Source organism: Colletotrichum abscissum (assembly GCF_030869225.1).
Source record: "Colletotrichum abscissum strain IMI 504890 chromosome Unknown Scaffold_3.1, whole genome shotgun sequence".
NCBI lineage: Eukaryota > Fungi > Ascomycota > Sordariomycetes > Glomerellales > Glomerellaceae > Colletotrichum > Colletotrichum abscissum.
In genome coordinates this window covers 1,714,433-1,733,517 of record NW_026850209.1, presented here as the reverse complement: position 1 = coordinate 1,733,517, position 19,085 = coordinate 1,714,433, and the positions used below count along the sequence as shown (strand labels likewise).

The 19,085-nt window shown below is 52.2% G+C and overlaps 5 protein-coding genes across 5 annotated transcripts; 2 read left to right on the top strand and 3 right to left on the bottom strand.

The window, feature by feature from the left end:
- Window positions 1-555: 555 nt before the first annotated feature.
- Window positions 556-1,029, bottom strand: CABS01_01897 (uncharacterized protein; the record flags this gene model as incomplete). Its single annotated transcript, XM_060535276.1, has 1 exon — window positions 556-1,029. A coding segment is annotated over one exon (474 nt), but the record flags the coding sequence as incomplete, so codon positions are not given.
- A 1,422-nt stretch (window positions 1,030-2,451) lies between these two features.
- On the bottom strand, window positions 2,452-3,195 carry CABS01_01896 (uncharacterized protein; the record flags this gene model as incomplete). The annotated part of the gene is made up of 1 exon (XM_060535275.1): window positions 2,452-3,195. A coding segment is annotated over one exon (744 nt), but the record flags the coding sequence as incomplete, so codon positions are not given.
- Window positions 3,196-8,860: 5,665 nt separating this feature from the next.
- On the top strand, window positions 8,861-9,205 carry CABS01_01895 (uncharacterized protein; the record flags this gene model as incomplete). Its single annotated transcript, XM_060535274.1, has 1 exon — window positions 8,861-9,205. The coding sequence occupies one exon, from the start codon at window positions 8,861-8,863 to the stop codon at window positions 9,203-9,205; it is 345 nt and encodes a 114-aa protein (XP_060398463.1).
- Window positions 9,206-11,116: 1,911 nt separating this feature from the next.
- Window positions 11,117-14,114, bottom strand: CABS01_01894 (fungal specific transcription factor domain-containing protein; the record flags this gene model as incomplete). Its single annotated transcript, XM_060535273.1, has 6 exons — window positions 11,117-12,963; window positions 13,021-13,199; window positions 13,249-13,416; window positions 13,474-13,732; window positions 13,820-13,886; window positions 13,977-14,114. 6 exons carry the CDS (start codon window positions 14,112-14,114, stop codon window positions 11,117-11,119), a joined length of 2,658 nt encoding a protein of 885 aa, XP_060398462.1.
- A 3,298-nt stretch (window positions 14,115-17,412) lies between these two features.
- CABS01_01893 (uncharacterized protein) lies at window positions 17,413-17,784 on the top strand (the record flags this gene model as incomplete). The annotated part of the gene is made up of 2 exons (XM_060535272.1): window positions 17,413-17,615; window positions 17,679-17,784. 2 exons carry the CDS (start codon window positions 17,413-17,415, stop codon window positions 17,782-17,784), a joined length of 309 nt encoding a protein of 102 aa, XP_060398461.1.
- Between the last annotated feature and the right edge of the window lie 1,301 nt (window positions 17,785-19,085).

Genomic DNA, 19,085 nt, shown 5'->3' with positions numbered 1-19,085 from the left:
AAAAATTCGGGGTCGGGCGAATTCGTCAGTACAGAGTGCAAGTCCTAATGAATCGGGCGGAACGCAAAAGGCTGGAGTAGGAAAGTTGTGAGTTTGAGCGTCGGGTAGCAGTCGTCCAATCCTTCTAGCTGCAAGCTTGCGCGAATATCTTCGTAACCGGCAGTTCGAGTGGTGTGTGATGTCCGACAAAGCCGCGGCGCGTAATTGGCAGGCGAGGATGGCGCAGCGTCATACAAGCCGTTGGCGAGGTTAGCGGCAGTGTAGGCGAAGACAGCCGGCAAGGCAAACGTAACGTGGGTTGCTGGCCGTAAGCGAGGGACACAGACAGACAGACAGGGCCAGCAGGAGAAGCTCTGAATGTGTGGCGGGGGGGAGAAGAAGGGGAGGAAAAGAGAGTCGAGATAGAAAAGTCGAGAATACGGGATGGGATAGTTGGAGCAAAGAACGACAGCTTTCGTCGAGGCGAGGTAAACCGTAAGTGATGCTGGGCGCCTCCTCTGCAGGCTAATGCTTGTCTAAGGTGTGGTGTCGGTTCGGTAATGGCTGGTTGGACAGTTAACTTGTGGATGGTTTGCGTTGACGGGGCCGTCGCGTGGGCTGGTGGACTCGTGGTCCTCTTTCAGTTGTCGCGGTTGCGTTCCCACCGCCTATGGCAGCCGTTGCAGAGTTTTCCGATCGGGGACAAAGGCGAGCCGCGATGGAGATTCGTAGTTCTGGCGAAAAGATACTTTGGTAGGTACTATGGGGTCCCTTGGTACAATGGAGCATCTGAGTGGGTGACGATGCGGATTGATGGAGACCAGAGGCAGGGCGGTCGTGGCGGGCTGAGCTCGTGGGAGTGGTAGAGCGAGATTGGTCGTGGGCCCTTTGGAGTCTCCAGTACCGCGAGAATCCACCGTGGCGGTGACTGACAATGGTCACTGGTTGACTGACTGGACTGGTTGGACTGAGGTGATGCGGGATACCTTGGATGACAAGACGTGGAGGACAGGAGGTGGTGACAACCTTCCCGTAGGCTCTGACCGTCTGGATTTGAATTAGGTTTAAAACTACCCGTTGTGTGGTGTGTACTAGCAGGTATGGTTTGATAGGCAAAAGGCAATAATGTACGTATCGGGTCGGGTCGGTGGTCGATGGACGACGTGAGGGAAGTTGAAAGAGGCGGGAAAATCAAACGGTATGTTGCGGCGGTGGAGCTTCCGCAGGTTCGGCGGTGCGCATTGATGTGTTGGAAGTTTGGGACTCCTGTCAGTCACTCCGTACTGCGTACGTCTGGAAGTACTGCGTAGACTCAGCCGGTCTTTTCTCTTTTTTTCCTTTTGCGAACCTTTTGCGAGGGCGGGAGGCAGAAGAGGAGGAGAGACGGAGGAAGCGTTGGGTTCGCGCCAGTCCGTTCAGTGCCAGGTAAGCAGACCTCGGGCGATACTTGGCAGCTGCGTGCTTGGAGTTGCGAGAAGAAAGTACCCACGGCGTACGGAGTACGTTTGGTACATAGGATAAGTAGGTACTTGGCAAAAGAATGGAATGCGGCGGGCTTGCAGTAGCGTAGACACTACCCTAGGCCCTCCGTAGCCGGTACGGACTGGCGCAATAATGGGCGGTGGGCGATGACATAGAAACGTCGATCCTCGGCGCCCTGCAAGCCAATCAGCCATTTGGTCATGGCGGGTTTACCCCGGATTCACCTTTTCGGGCCAAGTTGGACGAGGATTCAATGGATTCCTCCCACCCAGACCCAGGCACACCCAGGATGAGAGATTGTGAGACGAGGAAAAGCTTCTTAGCCTCCTCCATCGCTCTGCTCCATGATCCATCTGCAAGGATACCAAAGGTTGCAGGGACTGTATGTGCTGCGAGGAGGGGGAAAAAGGAAAGAGAGCACCTCAAGAGAGTGAGAGGGTAAGAGTGAGCATTGGGCGGCAAGTGGCTTGGGAAAAGGCGGGTTTCTACTTTGCAACGTACCTTATCCGTAAGAAACCTTGGAACGTAAATTGTAAAAGTTATCGCAACATCTGCACTCCATAGTATGGTAGGTACGGAGTACATACTTTACCCAATACCCCATCCGTCAGGCAAGCCGCAAGGTGATGGTACCCGGAGCCGAGAGGGAAGGGAGGGACTCAGGGAGACCTTGAGAATTGGCAACCTTGAAAACGAAAGAAACCAGTCATCCGCTCCACAAGATCAATCCACTCGAGAGAATTACTAAGGATGACTGCCCACAAAACCGGTTGACGACTCGCAGCTTCCCCCCTTTCCCCTCAGTGGCTTCCAGTGTTGAGTGGCCTCCGTTGTGAGACTCCGTACGAAGCAGTGGAAGCCTCCCGCTTTTGGCCCATTGAGGGCGCGAGTCGAAAGTCTTGTCGTCGAGTCCTGGAAAGCAGGATCCGGCTCATTGGGAATGCCAGCCTAAAATCAGTCGACGGTTTTGCCACAGTTCACCCCTCCTCCTCATCCGAAATCCCCTTCCCTGCCTGGGAGCCGATGCTGTTCCGCCCATAATATGTCTCGTCGGCTTCTCTGTCTGCCTCGGCGATATCGTGGTGCAATATCAAGGTATTCCGCGGAGAGAAAGGGAAAAAAACACGCAGGTGTGGATGGCGTCCTAGTAGAGTGGAGAAACGTCACTTTGTTCCGTGTTTCTATTTGCGGCATCAGAGGACGGGACATTGAGAAAGGAAGTGAGAAAATTAAAGACCAAGAAAACCCTTCGCCGAAGCAATGCCCGAAGGCCGATGAGTGCCAAGACTTTTTGTCGCCCAGGCGCTCAATGCAAAGCAAACTGCTCACTGCCAGATGCTGTGGCCTGTGGCCTGTGGCGGCAGATGCTTGGCTGATTGCGAAGTGCGGTGGACATGCTCCTTGACTCCATAGTGCACCCGAAGTCGAATGTGGCCCCCAGCATGGCGCGATAAATGGACTGAAGGACGAGCGGGACTCGTTGGACCTTAAGCTTGCCAAAGCTGATTGATAACCGATCTGCGGCCTGCCAATATCTGCTTCGCCTAAGCAGCGAATACGGACCCCCTCGTCGATCAGGTGGAGGGATTGGAAAAGAGGAGGTGAAGCCTGAAGCTTGAAGTGAAGCCTGGAGGAATGAGTGGGAGCCAAGGAGCCACAAGAATGCAGGAAAAGGCGCGACGCAGACACGACACAACTGAAAATCGCGGGCCAGTAAGAAACGGTCGCTTGCAGCCGCCCGTTTGTGACTTTGGTGACAATTGGACGTATCTGAAGCACCGTACGGAGTATTAAGGCACCTACCTACCTAGCGGAAGGAGTAGATGGCTGGAAGGAACAAAGAACGACTTCAGTTTGGGACGGAAGGAAAGACGAACGGGACGCTTGGTGGCGGTGACGGTTTTCTGGAAACTGCGGAGGAACGAACAGACATTCTGGGCAGGCACACGCCTGACTCCAGGTGTTCCTGCCGTATCAACTTGGCTCTGTCTCTCACGTGTATTCGTTCCTTCCATTAGCACCTTGGTCTGGTGAGACGGACTTTTGCCATTTTGCCTCCTCGCTTTCGGAACCGTCAATTGACGTACACACTACATCGTGACATACATCGCATCTGGCAGGGGACGTGTGGTGTCGATAAAGTTACCGACAACCCGTCACTCTACACCTCGGCCAAGGCAATCAATCGAATGCGATGTCACCTTCAGCCACGATCGGTATTTGAGCTTCCAATGAGAGTGTCCGACCTTGCTCGTCTTTGTTCTGCGCCTTCAACGGCGGCACATGACGTTGCCTCTCGCACCACCCCATGGAGGTGCCCAGCCGCCAACGCAACAATCCTCTTGTACCAAGTAGCTGACCTCCCCGAATCGCGGCAACGGTTTGTCTACATCTCCATCTCTCCACGGCTACGATGTCTACACTATCAGTGCCGCTATCCTTCCGTTTCCGGATCACCCTTTGACCAAAACTAGACAATAAACCCGCCCCGTCCTTTCTTTTGGCACCTTTGGCTCTGCAATAAGCTCACGGTGGCGTCCGTGCCAGAGAACAGACAGCGCCCAAAGACCTTGCGAGCTTCTAAATCATACCTCGGCTGACCTTGCTGCAGTATCACGGCCCTTGCGTTGTACAGTCAATCCAATCATTTTCTACGGAAACGTGTCGTGTACTCACTCAACTATTGTCTGTGAAATTTGAGAGCTTCACCATGTGGCTAAGTCATATGCTTGATTCGTGAACGAATTGCTACTGGGAAGCCAGAATTTCCTACCAACCCCCCGGCTCGAGTCAAGAGATCGCCCTCTTTCGAAACTGAACCTCGTCAACATTATGCCCGCACCATGGAGAAACAACGTCATCCGAACCGTTGCGAAAGAACCTTCTTTTGATCTCATTGTATCAATCCCACGTCCGAGCACAACCCCCGATCCCAGACTCCACGGCGGAATGTCTACCCGATCAGCCTACCCTGGGCCAGCAGCAGTCTTGACTCTTGAAAAGTTGAGCCTCAGCAAGCAATCATCGATAACCTCCTGATGCCGTTGTGGCCACGGCCCGCACCAGATATCGGATCGTCAACTAAAGCCCATCACGTAGTTTCTACCAACTGCAACCCAGAAGTTTCAAGATGATGGCCTTGAGCAAAGTCGAACTGGGACTCTGAGGGACTTTCAGGACAGCTTTTTTTTTTTTCTTTGGCTGATTGTTGCCCACTGGCTGCTTTGCACCGCCGTTACTGCAACAAACTGGACTGATGAGAAGGCCAAGCATTTTCTCCGGGCTCTACGAGTCAGTCTCCGTGGAAGCACCCAACCTCGTACGAGTTTGACCCCTCCAAGGACTTCCGATGCCAAGAAAACTGGCAGCTGCCCATGGAGGAAACGTAATCGGTGCGCTCACTACCGCCGGCAGGCAACCAGCTCAGTGTCTGTGCCATACGAACTCACGGTCAATGTCCGTTTCGCAGCTACTAGCCGGGTTAGAGCAGGGCGAACATACTTCCCAATGGGACCAAGAGAGCCTTTGACGGGGCGATTGAGAGTTCCCGACGATTACAAGCATACCCACACAACATATGCTACGCGCACGTTTCTGCAGCAGTTGCATCCCGCAACCTACGATACTGTCTGAAACTTTTGAGCAGCTCAACCGCCCCGCTGCCTCGGTCTGCCTCGACACCAAAACAGCATACAGCACTTATTCGGTCTACCATGCGTTAAAGCTTCCTGGGAGTCTCCATGTAATCATGTTTCCACTCGGTGCCAAAGTCGATCTTTGTTTAATTTGGCAAAAATAATCCGAGAATGACGAATGTGCACAGCGCAGGCAAATATTGTGTCTTATTTCTCATGGCGGCATGGCACATTACGATTAACACCTTACACATCCACAATAAAATAGGCTATTGCTGTGTATATCAAGCAAAGTTGATCGTGATCTTCCGTCTCACATATAGGGCGGAGTCATTCGTGGGCACCATAAGGACGGACTCGTCACAATCACATATCCAGCCTATCTTGGACAGGACGTCCCTCATATGCTCTCAGACTACCCGGCCACATGCTTTACTGCCATCAAGTCTGAGCTTCGCAACTGCATCTAGCCGACTTCATCTAACTCGTGATCGCGGCTATTCATCCCTATACAACCAAACAAGGTTTCGGGAGCCAACCCGCAACTTACAAGCACCCAATGGGCAAGTCTGAGGTGTCAACCCCCGTGAATCGTCGAGTCAGCTTCGATGTTTTGACCTCTGTCTACCGTGTTTCGCTCGCACGCGTGTTATATGTGACTGCGAACACTATTCGATTGAGAGAGTGGCACATCCAGAGTCAGCTTCAGCCCTACGGTAACTATCGACCTACGGAGTGTCAACTTGTGGCAGCATCGCCCGCTAACTTATCGGAACAGCCTATAGGCAGAAGCTTGTCCTGCCTGAGCTTGCGAGTCAAAGATCCTTTTGTCTTCTGAGTTGGCGGCGACGAATGTTTCTGCTATAGGAAAGTCGTGCCGCAAACAGGTTGGTGCTCTGTTCGCGTCGTGTCAAGGGAGGGAGATGGCGTTTGGAATGGTTACAGTGAGCTGAGAATACGGGCACGTGGCTTCTACAAGACTGCCGGCCGCGATACCAGGGCGGAGGTATTCACGACGACTTGGCGAAGGGGCTCTACTTTTGATATCTCAGCTTCGTGTGCTCGTGCTAGGTACATATTCTGAGGATGATGTATATGGGCACGCCGAGGGGGAAGAACTACCAGTCTCTTTCTCTCTGTCTGCCGTTGCCTTGATCAAAAGGTGCGGATCGTAACGCTGGGATCTAACATTTGCTTGGCAGCAGTTTGGCATACCCTCGCTTTCTCATTACCTGTATGATGGCAGACCTTCCTGTTTCCCGCTTCCGAGACACTGATATAGCCATTCTCGGTTACGTGTGATTGACTGTAAACAGGACTGTGTTGAAGTTCTCGACTGTGGTTAGGCTTAAGATGTGGTACATCAGTCGCCTGTCACCGTATCTAAGTCGAAATGATGTTGGACGATTCTTCCTCGGTCTTGCATATCAAGCAAAAGAGTCTTCCAGTCCCGAGATGTTATCACTTATTACATGACAGAGTTTATTTTCCTAAATAGTTAGCAAAAGTTGTGACGTTTCATTTCGCCGAAAGCTTTGCCATCCAAGACGTCAGGAATGCTTTTAGAAAATGAGGCTGGGCTTGCTGGACAATGTGAGTGGGACTATTTGGAATGGGAACGTGTGAGTTGAACGCCTTTCGTGAGGTTGTAGGTTCTGAATGTCAGATATGGTGGATAAATTCAGTATATTCACGCCGTCTTTTCTGATTCTATTTAGTTTGAGACTGACTCACATAGGTCCTGCTAATCTTTGGAGGACAGGAGGTTGATCACAGTTCTCATGTGGAGCAAGCTTGGTCAGAGGTGTTCATATCTCCCTTCACCTGGTCCAATGCCACGTAGAATTGAGTGTGGATCTCAAGGAGATTGGCACCTTTCTTTCGTCACTAGAGAACTTGATGAATCTCATCCTCGCCACGAATAGGGGAGGCATCGGCTACTCATACCCAGACCGGGTCGAGAGCCGCAATGCCAGTCCAGCCTCCTCATAAGGCTCTGGTGAGATTGTCTCTCTTGGATAAGTATATTGTAGCTAGTGAGGTCTAACGTTGTGCTGTTCATATCCCGATGAATGCTCAAGATGGACTTGCTGTTCATCGTTGTGCACTTGAAGCTGGGCCTCGGATACTTGGACTCTCGAGCCACGCCAAGGGGGTAACGCACTGTGCCACTTCAACTCGGTTTGTGCTCTTACCCGGAAGCTCATCTATTCTTCATTATCCAATTGCTAAAGCAAACCGCCCGTGTCTCTATAAGTAGGAATGGCTTCATCGTTAGGTACATGAAAGTAAGTATGTGACCTTGACCATATTGACCACAGGAAGCCCTCAACCGCGACATACCTGACTGCTCTTGCCTTCCTCGCCATGTTCGAGAGGCGCGCGCCGTGTGAGCCTTCTTGATAGGCAAGCTTAGTGCGGCAGCTTCCTTGCTGCTGAGTCGAGGTAGATTTTGTAGGCCATCAAGTCATGGTTTAAGGCTTGACATGATCTCAGTAGGAGTCAGACCATGAATCCAACAGAAAGATGAATACAATAGCGAGAGTGGACGTACCGGTAGCTGGTGACCACTGTACGTCACAAATTTTCCAAAGCTCTGCCTCCTGATGAACTATGCTCTTCGTTCTCCAAGGACAGTGGATGAGTTGCGTGGATAGACATGAGATACGGGCAGGTATCTGGATGCAGTGCAGAAGAGTCAACGAACGTTCCAACATGTAACGCAAGGCGGCAGTCGACTTATTCACGTTGCTTAGGTATCTTTGTCGTGTGTGCTACCTAAGTTGCTGCTCTCCGAAACACTTGCTGGAATCTTTGATGTCGTACAATCAAGACATACCGAACTAGCTCAACTGGCTAACATCACATTCGCCGGAATGTGATAGGGTCTAAAACCGCTTCAGTTCTGCTCTTGAGTGTCTGACTTCTATTCTCACTCCCGGTTTTGTCAATGCAAAGCTGGAAGCCTCCATGGTACAAGTGTCACTTCGGCAATTTCAGCATACTAGACGCAGCCTAGCGGAAAGTGGTACAATCATCTCTTCACAGTACGATTGAAATTACGGGATACCGCAGCGTGACTCATCAAGCAGCAAGTACCTTTCAGTTGACTTTGCAACTAGAGGGGCCTCCCGCAACCGATCTATACTACCTGTCTAAACTACCTTATATAACCTCATTCACGACGAAAGTATTCAAGTCGAGTTGTCAATAGACTCTCACTTATATGACCATGCTCCTCCATCAACTGAGCAACTCTGGGAGCTTGTTCAGTTGAGAGATGCAGAAGAGGGCGAAATTTCCCTCTTCCGGGAAACCACGGCTCTTGACTCTCCAATATGGTCGTGGTTCTCTCTTCTATAGGACCGAATCAAGGAACGACCATTGGCTATGAATCCTCCTCTCCTTACCAGAGATACGAGAGCCATTCTAACATCGCGTATCAGCGGCATAACGTTCAAGCAGTCTTCTATAGGATCTCTAGAGTACGTCAAGCTGTCAAGTCTCGGACAATTTACTGGAATCTTACAACCAGGGCCTAGAACACTCTAGGTACGGTCACCAACTATAGTATCTGCCACACCAAGCAACGAACTATCAACCAATTAGTGCTATCACATCACGACAGACACCTCGTCGCCACCTAATATCCCAATCAACCTCACCCAAATCCATATTATTCCCCTTCCGACTGTAGCTTTCCCCCGCAAACCCCACAATGTAGCATCACGTCGTACAACCTTCAATCCCGGGCATTCCAAAGGATGAACAACCTCCGGAACCAACATCCTCAAGCCCTTCTCAGTAAAAGGGGCCGCCTTACCCATCATGCGAGAGGCGCGCTGCCGATCATGCGGGTGATACCTCCCGCCCAACCTCCGAAGGTTACTCAACCCACGGAAAACCAACATCAACCACACTACGACCACCAGCCGTCAGCGATGTCCTTTTCCACCCTTCCGATTCTACGTAGTATATTTCTCCGGTACGCTGGCTGGCCCTCGCTAAGCAACACACCTGTGACCTTGATACTTCATCCTATCGATCCTTCTATAAGACGATCATCATATCAAAGCACCCTTCAAATGCCTCCTCACCCTCTCAGCTGAACAAACATCCCAGTCACGAGCGCTAAACCCAACAGAGAACGAAGCCGTCTTGGAACCATTGTTTCTTCTTCTATTTCTCTTCCCCGCATTATTATCTTGCAGCTTTCCCCCTCGTTCTCGCTTTAGCACGAATACTACCTCGCCTGGCCCAACGGCACCTCTTGCTGACCTCACCTGAGAAGCCCCAGATCCCTGATCACTGCCAATCCCACCTCGTTCTCGAATGTAGGTACGGAGTATCCGCACTCCCGGTCACGTCCGGGTGGTCCTTAACCCCAACCTCAATACCACCTCATTACCAAACCCCATAACATCCATAAAAAAGCCGTGTTATATCCCCCCCCCTTCCCTTCTCCGCTCTCGTCACCGCCGCCGCCGCTGCCGCTGTCGCTTCTTCCCTTCCTTCCACTTCGAGGGCCTCAGATGCGACGGCCCGGTGCTCCGTGACCAGAAGAGAAAGACAGACAGAAAATCACACAGAAGGGCCCCAATTATGTCTCATTCGTTGTGCCAATTTGCCCTGCCATCCCCTTCCTTCCATCCAACTCAATCGAGGAGCCATGTAACCACGGAGCCGCATGCACCGTCCCTACACACCCTCTTCTTCCCCAACGCAAAAAGGGAAAGAAGAAACCCTGATCTGCAAATGAAGGCGCAGACTGTGCCATTCATCCTTCTTTCTCTCGAAACACGTTCCGTCCCGCCTGCCAAATACCGAGGCTGGCTTGGGCTTGGCTGTGGCTTGTTTACAACAAGGCAACAACCATCGAAAGCTCTCGCCGATCTGACCCGTTACACAAGACTACATCCTCTCACCTAGCACTGACGGCACGAGACCACACCTCCTCGCCTTCCCCTCAATTTCCCCTCATTCCTTTTCGTTCTTCCCCGCCATGCGCCACATTTACTGGGAAGGATGGGGTTAGCGACGCACCTCGGTGTTGGCGACCGAGGCTCAACTAGAATCTATACCACGCGGCACAGCCCTTTCCCCGGACTAGCCCCAAGATCCCAAGCCTTAGTTTCTCAGATCAGGGACAGGACCGTTGCTTCCTGTGCAGTGAACAACTGCCAAGATACAAGCAACAGTCAGCATGTCTTTCTGTAGATACTGCTTCTCAAGTGAGCGAAGGTAGCTAGTCACGCATAATCCCTTGGCGATGTTCATCTCCATGCGTGAACCAACATCCGTAATCTTGGCAACGTAGATGCCGTAGAAAGGATATCTCGGGGAATAGTGCCATACTTGCGGTAACGGTGGTTCGGGAACTCAGGTGTCCGATCGGATCATACCGATGCGTTCAAACGGCGTAGAACGGCGCCATGTCGGTATTTGATTCCTCAGGGTGTACGGCAAATAAATGATGTCAAACGTTGGATAGTCCATGTCGGAAGTTGTGATAATTTTGATAAATTTTCTTTGAATTGTTTTGTGACAAGCTCTGATAAGCGTATACTTGGACGAGTCTCGAACTCTAAAAGGCTCAAAACGCCTAAGCGGGCCACAACAGGGCCTTTGAGTTGCCAACAAGAATGGCAAACCCTCTCCTCCTCTTAGAAACAGCAGACTCTCTCTTTCAGTAGAGAAACTCTTAGCCAGAAAGGCATCGGACTCTGCGTGCCTATTATTCATCTTACACGTCCCCCGAGTAAACAACTGATCCAAACTCCCACGCATGCTAGATCATTCCTTCGTCAAGAGCTCCCCCAGAAGTGCCGTTTCCATCCTCATGAGCCTTTTGTTTTTTGTTTCCAAATCTCTAAAATGATGACCTTTGCCCCTGAATGTTGACCCCAATGTCCAAAAGAAAATTCGCGTTCAAATGAGGAGATATCGTAGTGCGGGACGAATGACCGCGGCCATTGACTGAGAAGTCGGAACCACATGAAACCATTGAATCGTACAAAATCCTAGTGCGACGCTCCAGTACCACCGAAAAAGAAGTCAAGCTCACTGCCTGGGCCCCGAGCGAATTGGTGCTCATTCTCCGCAAGTTGCTCCAGGAGGCTCAAGAATGGGTCCTTCTCCTCACCTGGGCCGGTGCCAGTGCTTCCGTTGTTGCTCTTGTTTCCAGGACTGGGCGCGGCGACACCGGATACCTTGTTTCCACCTTCGTCCCCATGCCACGCGGCTGGACTACCAAATGCGTTTGTAGGCAGCCCACCGAACATGGGGTCATTGTAGTTGCCCCCTACCTCATTGTTTCCACTTGCCCCCGGTGTGGCAAAGCTGAACTGTGGAGAGAAGGAGTTTGAAGAGAGCGACGGCATGGTGGCTTGCTGGTGGCTCTGAGGTCCGAGAGAAAAGCCTGCCGCCGCCGCTGCCGCCACGGCCGCGTTGTTGGCCGCAGTTTCGTCGTATTGTCCGTGTGAGGCAGACATTGGAGGGTGCTCCATGGTCTCGGGATGAGGAGGCAGAGATGTGGGCGTCGCCAGCATTCCCGGTGACGGATGAGATGCCATAGTGGGGGTTGGGTGTGAAAAGGAGTGGCGGACATGAGAAGGCGTTGGCAGACCATGAGGGCGCGCCATATGACTCGTGCTGAGCGGTGAGAGGACTTTGGCATCTGGACGCTTCCGTCCAGATGGGGCTGTGTTCTTGCGCTTGAGGCTCGGTCGCTCAGGCTCGTTTATGCTATTGGCACGAGGCGCGTAAAGATCGTGACCCGTGTAGGTGTCTGTGGTGAAGTCGACAATCACATCAGAAAGGCTCAAATTTGCCGCGTCAAAGTTGAAGGTCTGGCCGCCGGGCCCGCCAATATTGGAGTAGCGATCGAAAAAGTCCTCGAGGTGGAATGCCGGAGAATATCGCATCGGATTGTTTGCAAGGCTTTTGACAAGTTCGGAATGAGCATTGTAAATTCCTTGCAGTGTTTCCCTTTGATGCTGGACACTTGCCCAAGCGTATCGGAGCTCGCTCAGTTGCTGCATCTCCCTGGACAGAAAGTCTGCTGACATGCTGAACACAGTCGAGTCACCATTGCCATTCTTGTTGTAGTGAGCGCCGTGGATGTGAACTGTGCCAGCGGTGCATATGCAATAGCCAACGAAAGCCGGCCATTCGATTGTGCCGGTCTGCTTTCCAAGTTCGACAAGTTCAGATATTGCGTTCGCGTGCAGAAAACACATGTTTGTTGCTTCGATTTGCCAAGATTGGTGCTGACCGGTTCCTGCGAGCTCGGCGAGGTCGATGGGGAGAAACGGCCTGTAGATGAGGCAGTGAATGAGGTGATAGATGAGCTTGCTTAGAACCAGAATCGTCGAATCGGGTTGACCGAATAGCGTGTCGAGGCTTGAGAAAACGTCTTCGGTGCCGGAAGCCCAAATGTCCAAATCTTGACGAATCTTTGACAGATTTGAAAGTGAGTGCCACGGAAAATGAGAGTCACCCTTGACACCTCCAGCAGCCAGGTAGCGATTTGTTATACCAAGAATCCGGCTGATGTCGATGAGCATCCCCGTGCTACCTTGAGACTTCTTCCCGCTTCCCTGAAGAAACTGCAAATTGGACCCAGACTGAAAAAATTCGCCGTCGATCGGGGGTACCGAAGGGTTTGGTGACCAACACGGAAGCCGGAGAAGGATGGTCTTGTCGCCGATGAGAGATGGACGCTTGGAGCCGCAAGCCAGGAAACGATCGAGCAAGTAACAAGTCCAGAAAAGTCTCCTCCTCATTTCTCGTTCGACTGGCGTTACGCGTGCATTATTGTCCATCTCGCGATGAGTTTCGAGAGCCATTGCCATTCCAACTGCATTTGCTGGACATCATGTTAGCATTTCAACATATAGTGTGGCACCTAATTCCCTTAACTTACTCATCAGCATATACGCCTTCTTGCCTTTCCCTGCTGCGGTGAAGGCAATGACCAGCAGGAGTAGAGCCTGCAGCGCGTCAACCGAAGGCTCATCGGTATCGATCTCTGCTCTGGCACGCGAAGCGAAGTCTTCACTCAGATGTACAGCTGACTGGTATCCACTAGGATGTGGTGTGTATCTATTGATCCGGTCAGCAACTTCAGTGAGCTGGCGATGCTCACACCCACCTTGCAGCAACGGCGTAGATCCCGTGAACTAAGTAATTCGGTAATTGGTTTAGCTGAAGTCGTTGCCGGACAGATGATTCGTCTAAGATGTGATAGGGCTTGGAGTGAAACCGCGAGAAGTAGGTGTCTAGCAACGCGTCGGGTTGGACGGTAGGTGGCGAAGGCTCACTGGCAAAGTCAGTCAATTTATTCACCAGAAATTCCTGCTCAAGCATCATGGCCTACCTTGCCGGGGCTGGCGAGTAAACGGCAGACTCGTCAACGTCTACTTTGGTGTCCAATGCTATACGCTTGGGATTTGGGTCATCGTCGGGAATGTCGTCTGCTCGTGAGGTTTCTTCATCCTTGATTCCGGCGGTAGTCGGCGTGGTCGGGGTCTGCTCTCCAGCATTCTTCTCTTTTAATTTTGCCTCCAGCCCATCGACCCTCTTCAACAGTGCTTCCAACACATCCGTCTTTGGCCCACGCTTTTTGGGTACGGCATCTAAAAGCAAGCGTAAAACACATCAGCCTCCTAAAACCTTCCCCAGTTTCATCTTTTTATCTATAAGCATGTAAAAGATTGGCTCACCGTATACGCAAGGGCACTGGAAAACTTGACAGGCCTCACAGGATGGGCGTAGCCGGTTGCACTTGATCTATTGGTTATGTTGAGTTAGATAATGGCTCTATGGTCTTGGGAAAGACCTTGCTCTGGGCGAGGCTGAGAGGCCATCATGCTGTCTCACCTTGCGCTTGCGGCATGATTTGCAGTTCATAGACTCCCGAGGCTCATTGCTCAGTCGCCGAGTCGGTAGGCGCTCAATACCGACTTGAGGACGGGACATGGCCACAGGGTGAATACCGGGAGGGGGGTGTCCGTTCATTGATTCGTATACAGACATCGACATCATCCAAAAGATTGGGCCGGTAGTTGTAAAAAGTAATCTATGGTCGTCGAATGGTTCGGAGCGGCGCCGGTAGATGTGGGGTGAATGAAATTCAGCTGTTTTCAGCAAGCCGAATAGCTAGCGTAGGCCGGTTGGAGGGCAAAGCTGTTGTTGATCAGGTCATATCGAGGTGGCTTTAGAAGGGCCTGGCAGTCGTCTAGCTGGGCTGTCGGGAAGCAAATGAGCTGAGTTGAGAGGCTCACGATGAAGTGCAGAAGCACAGAGACCAGACAAGAGGCCGAGCTAACGGGACAGGGTCGGGGACTGGTGAAGTTATGAAGTAAAGAAAGGCAAAGAGGTTGCCAGGCCGGGCCTAGTAGGTAAAATGATGACTGTCTTTCCCCCCAGCAGTCGTCTAGGAGGGAGTAGACATGTGGAGGTGGCTAGTGCAGCCGACTAGGGTGTGTTCGTCTCTCGTTATTCTTGCGTGGAAAACAGTTCGGATGCATCAAGCACAAGCAGCAGGGGATCAAAAAGGAACGGTTACAGAACCAGGGGGAGGAGATTGACAAGGAGCTCAAGTCCAATCAAGGCAGAGGAGAAGGGGATGTTGCACGAAGGGGGCAGAAAAAAAGAGAAGAAGGCGAGCCGGGGTGGTAGCAGTGGACACTGGGCTCTAGAGAGATTCGAGGATGTCTGCTGTCCGGGCTTGGATCACCTCGCAAAGTCTGGCAGAGAGAACACCTTAGGTATAGTGTGGATGTGTGAGCGCGTGTGGAGAGGGATACGTAGTGTATCCGTACGGATAGGTTGGCAGTTGGCAGGTAGTAGCTTGGGGAAGAGGAGGAGAAGTAGGCCCAAAGCAAGGACCGAGGGAAGAATGAAGGTGCCGCGGAGAGAGAGGCACAGAGGGAGAGGAGAGACTACCTAGAGGCACCACGGAGTGAGACTGCAAGAGGAGGCACTCGGAGCAAGTCTGAAGAGGGGGGGCACGATGTTGGGGAAAGATGGGGCAATGCAGGTTGCTGCTTCGGTAGCGTGGAGGCCGGGGTAGGGGCGGTTTGATCACAGAGGCTTGTCTTGTTCTGTCCAAGGCCTCGATGCGACTGGGGAGCCGGGCTGGTGCTGGCAGACTGGGATGACGCCCGCCGTCCCTTGTCTCGTTTTCCTTCTTTTCCTTCGCTGTGCCCCGGACGAGAGACCCAGTCATCAAAAGACGGGTATCCGCTCTGTAATTCGCAAAGCGGCACTGCGAATGGCCATCCCGGAATACCTGGCCCGGTACTTTCATCCAGGCCTTCTATGGTGTGCGGTGTATCCGTACAGGCGAAGTACATGGTGAGAATTGCTCAGATGTCTTCCCAGCCGATGGGTAGCTATTGATGTCTAATGATACTTCATCTTCTCCCTCCCCCGTCGTCTGTCGTGTGGTGACTTCTTCGACGTCCGGCGTACATGGCCCGATACCGAATCACACAATGAATTCAGGCGGCGTTGTTACGGTAGAGAAAGCCGCCGTGATAGTGTTGAGAGTGCGCAATGAGTCGAGGCGAGAAAATGTAGAGGAATGTCCAGAGCAATTTTCAAAAGACCCTGGGTAGAGTTAATGAACGACTCGTGGCGAAAGGCAAAAAAAAAAATCCAGAGCCGGACAGGGACAAGGCAGATGCAGGCCGCCGCTGCCTTCAACCTTCTTTCTGTACATAAAACAAGTCTCATCATGCCGTGCCGTGTCGTGATACATCAATTTCAACAACACACGCCGATTAGCTCTGCTTCGTCTGTATAATCCGTGATAGTCTGTCAGCGCTGACTGGCCAGACGAACTATGGACATTGGACAGGAACCTGCGAGGCGCCCGAGCGACCTCCCCCTTCGAGACGGGCTGCTGCAGACTCGCGTGGCTAACAAACTGTGATGTACCTGCTTTGTGGCGCTGCCGTTGTTTCTTCTCCTCTCACACGACCCGGGGATACCTACATGCCTACATACATGATGGGGGAGGAAGATGAGCATGGGAGACGAGGATGGTACTCGATGGATGGCTGGCAAGGGTTGGAGCTGGATGGGATGTGTGGGGTTTTTTGGAGATGAAAAAGAAGTGAGCTTGTGAGCAGGTGCAGCGCGTGCCGTCACTGCAGCACACAGCTGTAGCGCGCTCTAAAATGAGGAGGGGGATGCAAGATGGACAGGTCGCCTCGCTCAGATGGACCCAGATGGGAGACGTACAGCAGGATACCGCTTTCTGTCGGTAGGGATCAGATGTCAGACAATCAGACAATTCGGAAAGTGCCTGAGGGCAGGACATGTACTCTGTCTTTGGTTGGTTGTCGTCAAAGTCGGTCATGGAATTGTGCGCCTGAGAGTCAAGATGAAAGAGGGAGCCGCTCTACCGCACAACACGGCAACGTTCGTTTACCGGACAGGAAATAGAGCGAGAGACAGCCGGTAGTTCCGGTTCGTTATCTGTGGTGGGTGTGAATCGTCCGAACCACCTCGGTGCAGCAAGACGAACGATTGTATTCGTAGGTCAAGACGACTTGGAAGTTTGCGGCCATGGCATATGCCAAGCCCAAAGAAAAGCAAAACAGAACATGGGAGGAACCACGGGACCTAGTGATGTAAGATGGCATCTGTGATGCAACAACCGAGTTTGGCGATGGTGGACCGTGTTGTCTCTGGGTTTGAAAAGATGCTGTACGCCAGCGTGCCTCGAGAAGGACGTCTCGGATTTCAGAGTGGAGGTATAAAGGAAAAATTGGCCTTGAACCGGCAATGTAACCGTACACATCTTCCGCAACTGGGTCAATCAGTCCGTCACATTTGCGGTTTGGCCCTCAGAAAACTGATAAATGAGGTTGAAACTGCGCTGTCTTGTTGCCGTGGCCGTTGCCTGCCGCACCACGTACATACCCCCTTACAATAGAGAGCGGCTGGCATCATGCAAGATGAGAGTCGGATCACAGACATGCTCGAGCAGTTAATATATGGTGAACGACAAGCTCGATAATCCCGAGTCAGCGGTTGGCCGCAGCACCTGCCCGAGCAGCACTCTTGTACCCAACTAGCCGCGTTGATATTGCCTACTCGTTGCTTTACGCAAGCTGCTTCCCTGATCGAATCTTTCTACGTACCAAAGATGATGGAGGCGGTTCCCGTACAGGAACTAGGGACTGGTGTAGTAAAGAGAAGCAAGGCCCTCATCGACCTTGAGCATTGAATATGACAGCAGGGTGGAGATGGGTTCGTGACCCTACACAGTCCGTTGATGTCAACTTCAAGTCTCAACTGGCCCATGCATGTTGGACGCAAAGTCCCGGCGACCCTCGCCAGAGGTTACCGACACACTGACTTGGGCAGAACCCGACCCGTCCCTGTCCTGTACAGTCGCATCCTCGGCGGGACTGGTCAGCCCCAGGTCACCCCTCCTTTCCCGCAACTGGACAGACCCGAGGTGATCAAGGGACTCTGGGTGGTTCCGCAGTCCTGCCATACACAGTATTCCCCATAGGCCTCATCCAGACGTAGGTATGCCAATCACACTAACTAACAACAATTCAGAATTTGCCCGATATTTGCTGACCGGTACGGAGCCCAATGCTCTCACTCTCTCCATGGCCTCAACAATGGCATCATGAACATGCCCTGGTCCCAGACTTTTGAATGAGAGCGGGTGCTGGCCTCTCTAGCTAGGAGTCTGGTCACTGAGAGCACCTTGCCTTGCCTTACACGGCATACAGCGCGTAGTAACTCTCCACCGCGGCCGACAAACCCTAAGGCACGCAACACCCGTTCCGCCCGAAGTGCAATAAGGACATGACTCTGCAACTCACCACAAACTCGTAAAGATGGGTCGTTTCTCGAAAACATCTATCCACACCTCATTCATTAACCTTTTTGTCCCTCATGCCTTGGGGTAGCAGCCGAGCAATCTAACCTCTGTCCATCAGAGCTGTAACCCTCCGTCACAGTCCTGAGTAGGTATGCCCGGTGGGCAGCGGCGTCTCACGAATTAATCAACACGTGGGCGCCAGATTCCAGTCTTGGACTCTTGACAACCATGCCCTCGATCATCTAGACTCGCCGCTGGCAGGGGGCGTTCTCGGCCTCATTCATCACGACAGCTAGAATTGTCTTGGTTTAATCCACCATAATCCAGTTTCAACCCATATAAAAGTCTGATCTGGGTCCTATTAAGCTAGAATGTCATGAGCTTCGCTATCGACCTTCCGCAAACATCTGATACCCTTCCCAGTTGGAATGGGACCCAAGAGCCCCCCTGTACTGCTACCACTGCCCACCACGTCCCCTTCCAAAGTCCAAGGGGACGTGCGAAAGCCATGCACTGACGCAGTAAAAGCCCGGTTAATGGGCGTCTCATCGACCCAGGCGGCACCTGGTGAGGCCGGTACTTGATCCAAATTACATACATGGCCCATGCATGCATTTCCCCGGAGCAGGTATCTATCGGTGCCTTTTCAAGTACCGGACGGATACGGTATCACATCTACAAAAGAAACGACGAGTGGAAGACAAGGCCAACCGTTCTCCAAGAAGCTGAGACGGGGCTTGTTTGGATCGACGGCCACTGTATCTTAAGACGAACATGAGCGTTCAAGCAACAAGGTGCCTGGCAATGCATTCTCGTCATGTCCCGATAGCCTGTAGGCCTGTAGGTATGTAGATCAGATCGGCGACATGTTGGATGGGTGAACATTGCCAATGCCAGGGCCTTTCTAAAGCCCGGATCCCCGACTTGCCGTTGCCAACCGGCTTCACTTCTGCCTTGTCCATTGAAGGACAGAAGCACCCAGTCCCGGCAGACCGCCCCGTGAGGCCCTGGCTTTGTAGTTTGTTATACGAAAAAGCGGATATTCAACAACCCTCTCGCACGGGCGGAAAAGGGACACGGGAAAGTGATGGACTCCCCTGTCCTGGGTAATCACACCTGGTGCCAGACCACTGTGT